This window comes from Clupea harengus, chromosome 7, assembly GCF_900700415.2.
Source record: "Clupea harengus chromosome 7, Ch_v2.0.2, whole genome shotgun sequence".
NCBI classification, from domain to species: domain Eukaryota; kingdom Metazoa; phylum Chordata; class Actinopteri; order Clupeiformes; family Clupeidae; genus Clupea; species Clupea harengus.
In genome coordinates, this window is record NC_045158.1 from 30,712,021 (window position 1) to 30,724,520 (window position 12,500).

General features: G+C 46.0%; 1 protein-coding gene across 1 annotated transcript in view; it reads right to left on the reverse strand.

Moving 5' to 3' along the window:
• Nucleotides 1–6,079: 6,079 nt before the first annotated feature.
• The window catches only part of ak5l (adenylate kinase 5, like), a 15,330-nt gene continuing 8,909 nt past the window's right edge, over nucleotides 6,080–12,500 (reverse strand). Inside the window, 6 exon segments of the mRNA XM_042708356.1 lie at nucleotides 6,080–6,175; nucleotides 6,678–6,764; nucleotides 8,176–8,367; nucleotides 9,478–9,591; nucleotides 10,107–10,279; nucleotides 10,769–10,999. Of these exon segments, the coding sequence (XP_042564290.1) occupies nucleotides 6,116–6,175; nucleotides 6,678–6,764; nucleotides 8,176–8,367; nucleotides 9,478–9,591; nucleotides 10,107–10,279; nucleotides 10,769–10,999 (857 nt within the window). The 3' untranslated portion in view covers nucleotides 6,080–6,115.

The window sequence follows — 12,500 nt, forward strand, 5'->3', positions numbered from 1 at the left end:
AAGTGCTAGCCAAAATGAGGCTACAAGTGCCATGACACGCATATTTTGCTTATTGTAGCAAAGCTAATAAACAACAATAACGCTGTCTGAACTACTAATGGAAAGGGACAAATACTGTACTTACCAACACATGCTTGCGCAGATTTGAAGATTAATTTTTACAAGCAGAAAGTTCTGTCTGGCGGGGCAGGCACAGCTTACACAGCATTATATAGCTGTTGCCTCTTTTAGGTTGGAAGGCAAACTGCTTGCTGAGTTGTGGATACGGGGTTTCTTCATCTTCTTTAATTTTAACTTGCGGAAAGTTCGGTGCTTCAGCTTGTTGATTGTCCGCAGCTTGTTGGTAGTCCGCACTATCATCTTTCTCCATCTCTATCTCTCGTGACTCGACACCGGCGGGCTTGCATCGACTCCATCATCCACTCTATGCAGCATCCACCACTGCAATGAGAATTGTCGTGCGCGATTCCCGCCTTTCGGTTTCCTTTCTTGAACTATGTTTTTTTTTTACTCAGTAACGGATGTAATTTCCAATGTAGCGAAGTACAATACTTCAGTCAAAATCTACTTAAGTAAAAGTAAAATTACCGATTTCAAAAACTACTTAAAAATTACAAAGTACACAAAAAAACTACTCAATTACAGTAACGTGAGTAAATGTAATTCGTTACTTTACACCTCTGGTGTGTGTGTGTGTGTGTGGAACTCTATCTGTGTGTGTGTGTGTGTGTGTGTGTGTGTGTGTGGAACTCTATCTGTGTGTGTGTGTGTGTGTGTGTGTGTGTGGAACTCTATCCGTGTGTGTGTGTGTGTGTGTGTGTGTGTGTGGAACTCTATCTGTGTGTGTGTGTGGAACTCTATCCCATCATTTCCCATGGCCATTGAGTTGTGACCCAACTTAACAACATAAACATAAACATAAACATGAACATAGGGCCCACTGTCACTCTTATCCCTGCGTCTGGGGGTAACACTGTTACTCTTGTGTGTGTGTGTGTGGAACTCTATCTGTGTGTGTGTGTGTTCACATTAGTCTGGGGGTTAACACTGTAACTCTTATCTCTTGTGACGTTCACATTAGTCTGGGGGTTAACACTGTAACTCTTGTTGTGACGTTCACATTAGTCTGGGGGTTAACACTGTAACTCTTGTCCCTTGTGACGTTCACATTAGTCTGGGGGTTAACACTGTAACTCTTGTTGTAGCATTCACATTAGTCTGGGGGTTAACACTGTAACTCTTGTGACGTTCACATTAGTCTGGGGGTTAACACTGTAACTCTTGTGACGTTCACATTAGTCTGGGGGTTAACACTCTTGTCTCTTGTGACGTTCACATTAGTCTGGGGGTTAACACTGTAACTTTTGTGACGTTCACATTAGTCTGGGGGTTGACACTCTTGTCTCTTGTGACGTTCACATTAGTCTGGGGGTTAACACTCTTGTCTCTTGTGACGTTCACATTAGTCTGGGGGTTAACACTGTAACTGTGTTCACAGTAGTCTAGGGCCTCCTTAGGTTCTCAAAGTGGGGGGCGCGAGCACTCTCCGGGGGGGGGGGTGCGCGATGTCACAGATGGAGAAAATAAAAAGCGACCGCCGACCTGTCACTGGTTGGTGAAAGCTCCCTCAGTGGCGAAATGCAAGGGGCTGGACTGACCCAAACAAATCAAATACTGTTTTGCTCCTGATCCACCAATCAAAACGGAGTCTTTTCATTTGAACGCGAGTTGCACCTAAGCTTCCGAGTATAAAAAAAAAAGCAGGCATGGTAAGCGCTCACCTTGAGACGACACTCTGCAGAGTTTATTCAATTTCTCTTGTTTCCTCTATCATTCAGATATTCATTGCTTTATAAACAGTCTTTTTAAAGACTCACTCCTTCCTTAGTAATACCTTACTGCACTTGCAGTAGGTCTATTCGTAGCCTATTCTAAGGAGTAATTTGCTCAACAATCTTTTAAAAAAGCTTGTAGGGGGGGCACTGTGGTGCAACCAGTAGCCCCGACCACATTCGGGCTTGATGCCCATGGAGGACACAGGTTCGATTCCGGCCTGATGTCATTTCTCCTGTCCACTCCCCGCCTCTTCTCCCTCTTATTTCCTGTCCCACTCTTCACTAAGACTATCGATCAAAGGCCAAAAACCCCCAAAATAAATCTTTAAAAAAAATAAAAAGCTTGTAGCCCCGAGAGCTAGCCTAGCTAGCTACCTTCTTCCAACTACAGCTAGCCCTTTTCTCCTTAACACCTACCTACCTTTACATTTTTTGATCATCCACCGTGTTGCAACAAAAAAAACACCAGCACTTGAATACTATTTTGTGCTGTCCCTGTCTACATTGTGTACAGTTCGTTTTGTTAGGAATCATTGCCTAGCACAGCCTTATCCATTATTCGTGTGCAAGTTGTTCACAACCACACATACAAGAACACGACGTTGAAGTTTGAACTTTATTAACTTCACACACACTGTATCAGCAAACAAACACAACATGGACAAGTTTCTGATTCGTAAAAGTCAGAAAGAGAAGCCTGTGGACTTCTTTAAACATAAACGTGATGGCCTCCAGCAACAACGAACCACCATGTCCAAGCATAGCACTGTCTCCAAGCAGTGTCTGGAGGCATCTTATGTAGTTGCTCATAGAATTGCTAAGTTTGGCAAACCCCATACAATTGCCGAAACACTGATTTTGCCGGCCACGCACGACGTGTAGAATAATGATAGGAGCTAAACTCAGCGCAATACCTATGTCAAATGACACTGTATCACGCCGAATATCAGAAATCAGTTTGGGTGCTATTTCAAAGAGGACTACCGTTCATTCGCCTGAGTTCGGGATCCATTTCTCTGCTCAGCAGATGAGCTGTCACTAGACATGAAAGAGCAGCTGAAGAGTGACAGTAGACTTAAGCATCTCCCCTCTTTCGTCATTCTGGGTAGCAATGATCAGCTTTGCGACACAGCCTTAAAAATGCTCCTCCTTTTCGCGTCGACATATTTGTGCGAGGCAGGATTTTCAAGACTGACTGCGCTCCAAACTAAATACCGCAACCGCGCACAGATCGAGGATGACCTGATGATATGTTAGTCAAACATTGCCCCAAGATTTGAGGACCTTTGCAGTGCAAAGCAGGCTCATGTCTCACATTGACAGACCTGTAGGATTTTTTTTGTAAAGATCACAAGAGGCCCATAATAATAACAGTATCCTAATGATAGCAATAATAACACTTATTATTATTATTATTATTATTATGGGGGGGGACGGATGGGGGGGCCCCAACTACCCCTAACCAGCTTTGGGGGAGCCCAGCTTGCAAAAGTTTGAGAACTCCTGGTCTAGGGTTACCCCTGTTATTCTCATTGCACATTAGTCTTACATCAGATAGATTCTCAATAGATTTATTTTCCCACTCTGCAGAGTTATCTGGGAATGACCTTTCACCTTTTGCCCACCTGATTTAGACTCAAATTAGCTTGTTATACAAACAGACATGTACGACTCTCATAAGCAGACAGACATGTTGGACTCATAAGCAGACAGACATGTTAGACTCTTATACAGTAGCCTAAGCAGACAGACAGACTCTCATACACAGATCTTGTGTGTGTGTGTGTGTGTCTTATACAGTAGCATAAGCAGAACTTTCCCCTTTGTGGTCAAGTCATGAGAACCGTCAAGATTCACCTTTTTCCATTCCAAAATAAAAGCTACTGTTCATATATTTTCTACCAAAGTCATTAAAGGAGCACACACACACACACACACACACAGTGTGTGTGTGTGTGTGTCTGTGTGTGTGCGTGTGTGTGTGTGTGTGTGTGCGTGTGTGTGTGTGTGTGTGTGTGTGCGTGTGCGTGTGTCTGTGTGTGTCTGTGTGTGTGTGTGTGTGTGTCTGTGCGTGTGCGTGTGTGTGACACTCTAACGCATAAATAGTGTTGTGGTGTTGGTGGTAATATCGACTCAAGGACAAACTCCTTCCTGTAGTCAAACACTGCCTGAGGAAAGCTGAGGTGTGAAAGAGGCGCTGGCAGGTCCCCGTGTCAGAGGAGACACACACACACACACACACACACACACACACACACACAGACAGAGACACACACACAGAGACACACACACACACACACACACACACACACACACACACACACACACACACACACAGCAGCTGGGTCTAGGAGCCCTCTGGCACTGACTCCACAGACAGCTGCTCTCTGGGTTGGACTGGGAATGATGTGGCTGTTTACAGTAGCAGGCTTTTCTTCTGCTGTTTACTGAACGTGGTTTGGCTGTAACTAAGAAAAGAGATGAGATCAAGGTAAACGGTTCGGTATTCAGCAGGCTTGATTTTGTGTTCAGAGCCTGGGAATGACTGACATGTTAAGTGAAATGCAGCACGTTGATACAATCGTGAATAATTGCTGTGTCTTATCAGAGCTAAACTCTCCTGAGCAAGCTAGAGTGCTAACAGTTAGCGAGCTGTTTAGCCCTTTACTAAAGGTTTTAGCTACACCTAGCTAGCCCACATTGGCACTCTTAACCACCACTAAAATAAATCGGTTGATAATCGCTGTTTGAATTACTAAGATGTCCTGTGATGACATACATATTTTTTGTCTCCAGATAATTAAGACCTTTGTCAGGTTTTTAATGGCACACACGACACACTGGAACACACACGTGCATATATGGAGGCGACACAGGACACACACACACACGCAGGTAGGCCTGAGGTCGCGGTGAATTTATTTTCTGCTTTTTCCCATCCTGGACCGTCCTTCCTCAAGGACCCCCCAGGAGCAGTGGGCAGCTTTGCAGCGCCCGGGGACCAAGTGAAGTGAACTGTCCATCTTTGGTCAGGGATGGACATGTGTTCTGTTATTTTGCATGTTTTTACTGTTGGGGTTCTTAGTGGAGGAAACCCCTTGTGAACACGGGGAGAACATGCAAACTCCACACAGAAAGGCCCGGGAGATAGCCCACCTGAGCACTGTGCACTCTGGGGAGGACCTGCCCCCAAGAGCCAACAGCGCCCCATGTGGGAATCGAACCCATGACCTTCTTGCTGTGAGGCGGCAGTGCAAGCAGTGCAAGCAACTGAGCCACCGTGCCATATCTTGGTGTAGTTCACCCTACCTGCAACTGCATATTGATATGCATCTGTACTTTTGAAAGCCTTCAGGCTATCTCCGGTGTATGGGGATGGATTGTGTACAAGATAAATACGTTTCGCAGACTTTAAGGGACAAAATAAAGTTGACGGTAATAAATATGGATCGCAGCCAATAATCAATGTTTTTTCTAAATATCGTTGTCTTTCTGCTTCATTCAGATGTGCTGTGTTCGTAGTCATGACTCTGTTCGTTGGCTAACTATGAAAGCTAACTAACTAACCACTAGAATTAGACAATACTACTTTTAAAAAGTCTAAATTTTAAGAACCTATCAATAGAAAACAATACTATTATTATATTTATATTATTATTATTATTACATTATTACTATATATTAATATATATGACTAACTAGCTACTATTGGGTACAAATACAATGGGAATAACGGTAGAGTTGGACACAAAGATGGCGGCAGGCTTCACGGAAGTGACGTCTTTGGTACCCATGAATAGTGATTTATAGTTCCACAGAACCCTTTATAGTTCCACAGAATCCTTTACAGTTCCACATCGAATCCAGCATTCCACACTGACACAAAGCATCCTTAAGCAGCAGGAACATGCTGAAGGACTCTTCCTTTTTTCCCCATCCAACCCTACACAGTTGGGCCCATCCCTACCCTTATGATTAAATGGCTTAAAGGGTATATATATATAAATAAATATATTATTACAAACAGTAGAGGAAAAAGCAGAGAGATAAGTTGGAGAGACTGGAGGGCGTCTGGAGGTGGATGGTGAGGCTTCATGAGGTTGAGGGGAGCTGTGTGTGTGTGTGTGCGTGTGTGTGTGTGTTGACTGGTGTTAGTGTGTGTGTGTGTGTGTGTGTGTGTGTGTGTGTGTGTGTGTGTGTGTGTGAGGCTTCATGAGGTTGAGGGGAGCTGTGTGTGTGTGTGTGTGTGTGTGTGTGTGTGTGTGTGTGTGTCTGAGGCTTCATGAGGTTGAGGGGAGCTGTTGCTCAGGCACGCCCACACTGGAATGCTCAGCTCTGCCCTGCGGAAACAACAACAACAACAATAATAATAACAAAAACTCATTAAGGCGAAAGCCATTACACTGCCTGAAAGCTGTTTCCCTCATCCTCAATCAAATATGTGTGTGCAGTGTGTGTGTGTGTGTGTGTCTGTGTGTGTCTGTCTGTGTGTGTGTGTGTGTGTGTGTGTGTGTGTCTGTGTGTGTGTGTGTGTGTGTGTGTGTGTGTGTGTGTGTCTGTGTGTGTGTGTGTGTGTGTGTGTGTGTGTGTGTGTGTGTCTGTGTGTGTGTGTGTGTGTATGTGTGTGTGTGTATGTGTCTCTGTGTGTATGTTTGTGTGTGTGTGTGTGTGTGTGTGTGTGTCTCTGTGTGTCTGTGTGTGTGTGTGTGTGTCTCTGTGTGTGTTTGTGTCTGTGTGCGTGTGTGTGTGTGTGTGTGTGTCTGTGTGTCTGTGTGTGTGTGTGTGTGTCTCTGTGTGTGTTTGTGTCTGTGTGCGTGAAATGGAAATCAGGGTGTTACCCACTGCGCTCTTGTCATTAGGGAAGAGTCTCTCGCTCACAACAGCACTTATGTCTGTGAAGATGTCGTCCTCGCCCCGATCTGCATCAATCTAAAGAGCACACACACACACACACACACACACACACTTACAGAATCAGTCCCTCGCAATCTGCATCAATCTAAAGAGCACAACAGAGCAGAGGCATAAATGCAGCAATAAATGGTTTAAAGGTACTGCAGTCCTGTCTAGCTGTCGGCTAGCGAGCTAAACCATTTCATACTCCCCATCCCAAGCCGATTGGGGGCATTTACAGTATATATTACTATGTTGCCATTCATATCACACCCCTACCTCCTCTCCCTCTGTAGTCTGTAGTTTGGGCGAGGTGGCAGAGGCTGAATGGTACATGTAGCATGAAAACATTTATATGATCGAAAAAACATGGAGCCATTCAATGGCCACACTGGACACTGGAGGCCACTCCCACTCAATGGCCACACTGGACACTGGAGGCCACTCCCACTCAACACTGGACACTGGACACATGGAGGCCACTCCCACCCAATGACAACACTGGACACATGGAGGCCACTCCCACTCAACACTGGACACATGGAGGCCACTCCCACTCAATGGCAGCACTGGACACTGGATTCCCATGGCTGCTGTGTAGCTTCTCAGTTAGACAGGAACTGTTCCATTGTCATCCCATTGGCGTTATCGTCTAGCCTGGATGCCAGACGAACTTAGCCCCGCCCACAATATTTTAGGTCGGGAAGTTCGGTCTGGCATTGCTCCGTTGGGGAGAAATTATGCCCGATCAAAAACTTGATTAGACCAATCAAATTGTCAGGGCGGGCTTTATACGATGATGGACAGATGATCAACCGTAACGTAATCAACCACGTCACTTGGGTTGAATTCGTTTTCAACAAACATGGCTGCCGCTGGAGAGCTGAGATATGTGTAGATAGAGATGTTTTAGAAGACATTGACAGCGCATTCATTTTGAAAGAGGAACAGAGAAACGCGATCAAGGCATTTGTCGATCGAAAATATGTTTTTGCCGTCCTTCCTACGGGATTCGGTAAAAATTGTATTTATCAGCTGGCCCCGATGACGACTACGTTGATCCAATTGAGCAAAGAGGCATTTTCCTGGTTCGGTTGAAACACGCCCCATAATCACAGCCCAATGGAGCAGTATCAGACTCATATTCTGACTAGAATTATGAGTATTACATCGTCAGGCTAGTTATCATCCTCTATTAGGGATTTGTCCAGCTTATTGTGTCTCACCCTGACAACGAGGCCTCTCTCCTGGTAGATTCAATGTGGAGTGTGTCTCACCCTGACCCTACCTGAGATTCAGATTCAGTGTGGAGTGTGTCTCACCCTATCTGAGATTCAGATTCAGTGTGGAGTGTGTGTGTGTCTGTGTGTGTGTGTGTGTGTGTGTGTGTGTGTGTGTGAGTGTGTGTGTGTGTGTGTGTGTGTGTGTGTCTGTGTGTGTGTCCCACCCTGACAATGAGGCCTCTCTCCTGGTAGTACTTGGCGATGAGCGAGATGTTGTGCTTGAACGTCTCCAGGCGCTTCTCAATGGCGTGGGTGTTGTCGTCGGGGCGACCCTGCTGGGCGGCCCTCTTCTCCAGACGCTGCCGAAGCTGCTGATTGGAGCAGGCCAGCAGGATCACAAGGTCTGGGGAACTAATCTGAACAGACACAGAGGCAGGGGGTCAGGGGTCAGGGGTCAGAGGCCTAGGCTTAGCTTCAGCAGTTAGCATCGGCTATTTTGGTGGTTTCAGTCAAGCACAAGTGTGGCCTATCAGTGCAGGGATTGGTTACCGTAGCCGTCGGTTACATGGCAATCACAGATCAGGGGATTGGCTCTCAGCTTTTGTACTTCCTGCGCTGAAGCAGCTAGCGTAGCATTGGCCACTGAAATGAATGGGAGTGCTAATCCATCCCTCACAGCTAGCGTAGCATTGGCCATTGAAATGAATGGGAGTGCTAATCCATCTCTCACAGCTAGCGTAGCATTGGCCATTGAAATGAATGGGAGTGCTAATCCATCCCTCACTCTCTCAACCTCTACATAATACCTCCAATGTCAAGACCCAGATTATTAAAAACTCATCTCAACACTATAATCTACGGGGTGGTTAGTGTTAGTGGGGTCTGGGCTTCTAAATGGAACACCGGCCTGTCATAGTGCTGTGACTCATAACCTGCTCTGACTCATAACTTAGAGCTCAACTGTTCCGACCAATAGCTCCTTCTCATTTCAAAATGGTTACAGCTCTAGAATGTTGCGAGAGTCGAGAGAGGAACACGAGAAAATATAGAGCGCTTGCTTCTCGCCAAAAGAAGAATAAAACGATAACGTTTGGAAATGTGGCCAGGGCAACGTCATTATCAATGAATGAAACAATATGTCTACAAGCTGATAGCTAGTGTTGCCTTCAGTCCTGGCTCTTCTGGGCAGCTATTCATCTTTCTGACAGAGTTGTGACCAGAGTTGGCGTAATGGGAAAGTACGTTTTTAATTTCCAAGTGAAGCCAGCCTTGTTCCCAGATGACTTCTCAGCGTTCTGTCATTCTACAGTTCCGGGTGAACGGCAAGTGTTTGTTAGCTGGATGGACTAGCTGTAGAAAAAAACTGAATCCGTTGCTATAGCTACAAAAGCACTCTTGTGCGCTTTCTCAACTTCCTCGCATCATATTTCTTTTGGAGAAGCAGCCAGGTGTGAAGTCACGTTTTAGGCGCTCTGCTCATCTGTGCGCTGTGGCGCAGTGGATTGTTTTGAAAGTGAGACACGCACCTGTTCCTCGAAGGTGAACGCCTGAGCGATCTCTCGTGGGAAACCGTCCACGATGAAGCCCTTGGCATCCTGCTGCTTCATGAACTGATGCTTCAGCTCCTCAATAGTTGTCTCCTGGAACATCCAACGACAGGACAAGACACATGACATAAGACACATGACATAAGGAACATGACACAAGACACATGACATAAGACACATGACATAAGACACATGACATAAGATACATGACATAAGACACATGACATAAGGAACATGACATAAGACACATGACATAAGGAACATGACATAAGACACATGACATAAGGCCAGACACATGACATAAGACACATGACATAAGGCCAGACACATGACATAAGACACATGACATAAGACACATGACATAAGACACATGACATAAGACACATGACATAAGGAACATGACATAAGACACATGACATAAGACACATGACATAAGACACATGACATAAGGCACATGACATAAATATACACACACCAGTATCGCCCAGACTCTTACATACCAACAGTAAATGCTACCCATAAAATGAGGTTTCATTGATTTAAGACTTTTTAACAGCTAAATTTGTAGTCCAAACCTCTCACATATTGCTCTGTTCTAATGCCCTCACCTGAGGTGCCAGCTCTCCGTTGGCGATGATCTGTGCGATGAGTTCCCACTTCCTGTCGGTGGTGGCGTGGTGGAGCAGCTGGGCCCGGAGGATCTCGCCCACGGACACACACTCAAGGCCGTACTGAGACGCCATCTTAAGCGTCTGGGTGCCCTTACCACTGCCTGGACCACCTAAAGCAGCGAAAACACACACACACACACACACGCACACACACACGCACACGCGCACACGCACACGCACACACGCACACGCAAACGCATGCGCACGCGCACACACACACGCACACGCACACACAGACACACAGACATACACGCACACACACACACAAGCACGCGCACGCACACACACATGCACACACACACGCACACACACGCACAAGCACGCGCACGCACACACACACACAAACACACAAACACATGCAGGTATGCATGTAGGTATGTCCAATTGAGCGAAGATGACTTTTTTTTCCTGGTTCGGTTGAAACACGCCCCATAATCACAGCCAAACGCAGCGGTATCAGACTCATATTCTGACTAGAATTATGAGTATGACATTGTCAGGCTAGTATTGAATGGCATTGGAGGGCAACTTCTACTCCCGGAAGAAAAAGGCTGTGAATCTCGGACGTGGTAGTCTTCTTCCTCTGCCTCGTTACTCACCGATGACGAAGATGATGTGTGGACGCGGCTTGTTGGGGTCGAACACGTCGTACTCCTGGATCAGGCCGGACGACTCTGTCATGTCCGAGTCGCTCTCGATGGAGTACTGGGCCTGGATGGGGGGCAGCCGCTCGTACCGGCGATATGGTCCCGGAGCTGGACCACCGGACCCTGACCCTGACCCTAACCCTGACCCCGGGCTTGGACCTGGGCCTGGACCACTGGCTCCCTCTGCATTCACAGCAGAATGAACAGAACAGAACCAGATAAAAACAGATAGAAAAACACTAAAAGACAGAACACAGAAGAAGATTGAATGTAGGACTTTCCTGCACTACAGAAGAACAGATCGCTCTGGCCCTGATATGGCCCTGGTGTGGCCCTGATGTGGCCCTGATATGGCCCTGGTGTGGCCCTGATGTGGCCCTGATATGGCCCTGATGTGGCCCTGATATGGCCCTGATGTGGCCTTGGTGTAGCTCTGATATGGCCCTGATGTGGCCCTGATGTAGCTCTAATGTGACCCTGATGTGGCCCTGATGTGGCCCTGATATGGCCCTGATGTGGCCCTAATGTGGCCCTGGGGGGTATTCGTCGTAGCTCGCTAAGCGGTTTAGCGAGCTAATTTTCAGGCTAAGATAAAAAACGCCCCTCTTTTTGGTTCGTGGAAGCAACTTTTGATAAATCACCATAGTTACATATCGATTAGCACTAACCTGCTCCAGGGCAGGCTAACTTGAGTGTAACTGGATAAGCTTGCCACACCCCCGGAAAAAGGAGGGATCCCATTGACCAAGGACTGATATTAGAGTTAGATTAGCGGAGGGAGAGAGTTCTTTGCGATCGCCAAGATCCATTATTCTTGTATGAGCGCTACCGATTCAGCCGACAAGGAATCATTAATTTACAAGACCTTCTCGAGTCATTTATTGCAAACACCACAGTCGAACACTGACTGTCTTGCGCCTTTTTTGCGAGTGGTACATTTTTGTAGTGTCGGTGATGCGGAGAACAAAGCACTCATAATTATATGAGTGTTATTAGTACACCATAGCATATCATTATTGTAGAAAATGATTAAGGTGGACTCATGATAAGAATAGAGAGAAATACAGACAATTTATTTTCACTGCTTCAATTTATTGCATTTGTTATTAATACATTTAGTCATTTAACAGACGCTTTTATTCAAAGCGACTTCCAAGGAAATGTAAAACTACATCGAGGAAGGAGGTGAGGGGATTTGAACTAGCAACCTTGCAGATTCAAACCGGTAGAGGAAACCTCTGTACCAGTTGACGCTTGCCGTCAGATATTCATACATAGATATCACCCTATAAACATCCCAACACACCTTGCTCTCACAGCGGTGGTGGTGTTGTTGAATTTTGCCATGATTATGGTCTTGTATTCTTCATAAGCGTTCAAGTTCATCTCCTACTCGCCAGCGGAGAAAAAAAGAGCCCTTTTCTTTGAGTTTAGAACCATTATACCGTTAGAAAATCATGGTTTTGGTGATTGACCTTTCCTGCCTTTTGAAGTAGGACGTGCACGCGCAAATGCCATGATAACTTTAGCCTGGTTGAAATTAACCACATGATTTGGATGCGGATCAGCCGTTAACGAACCGATATTTGCTGTTCTCAATCAGCTCGCTAATCTTAACGGGCTAAAAGGCCAATTGATTAACTTAGCTTCAACCCTACGACGCCCTGATGTAACTCTGATGTGG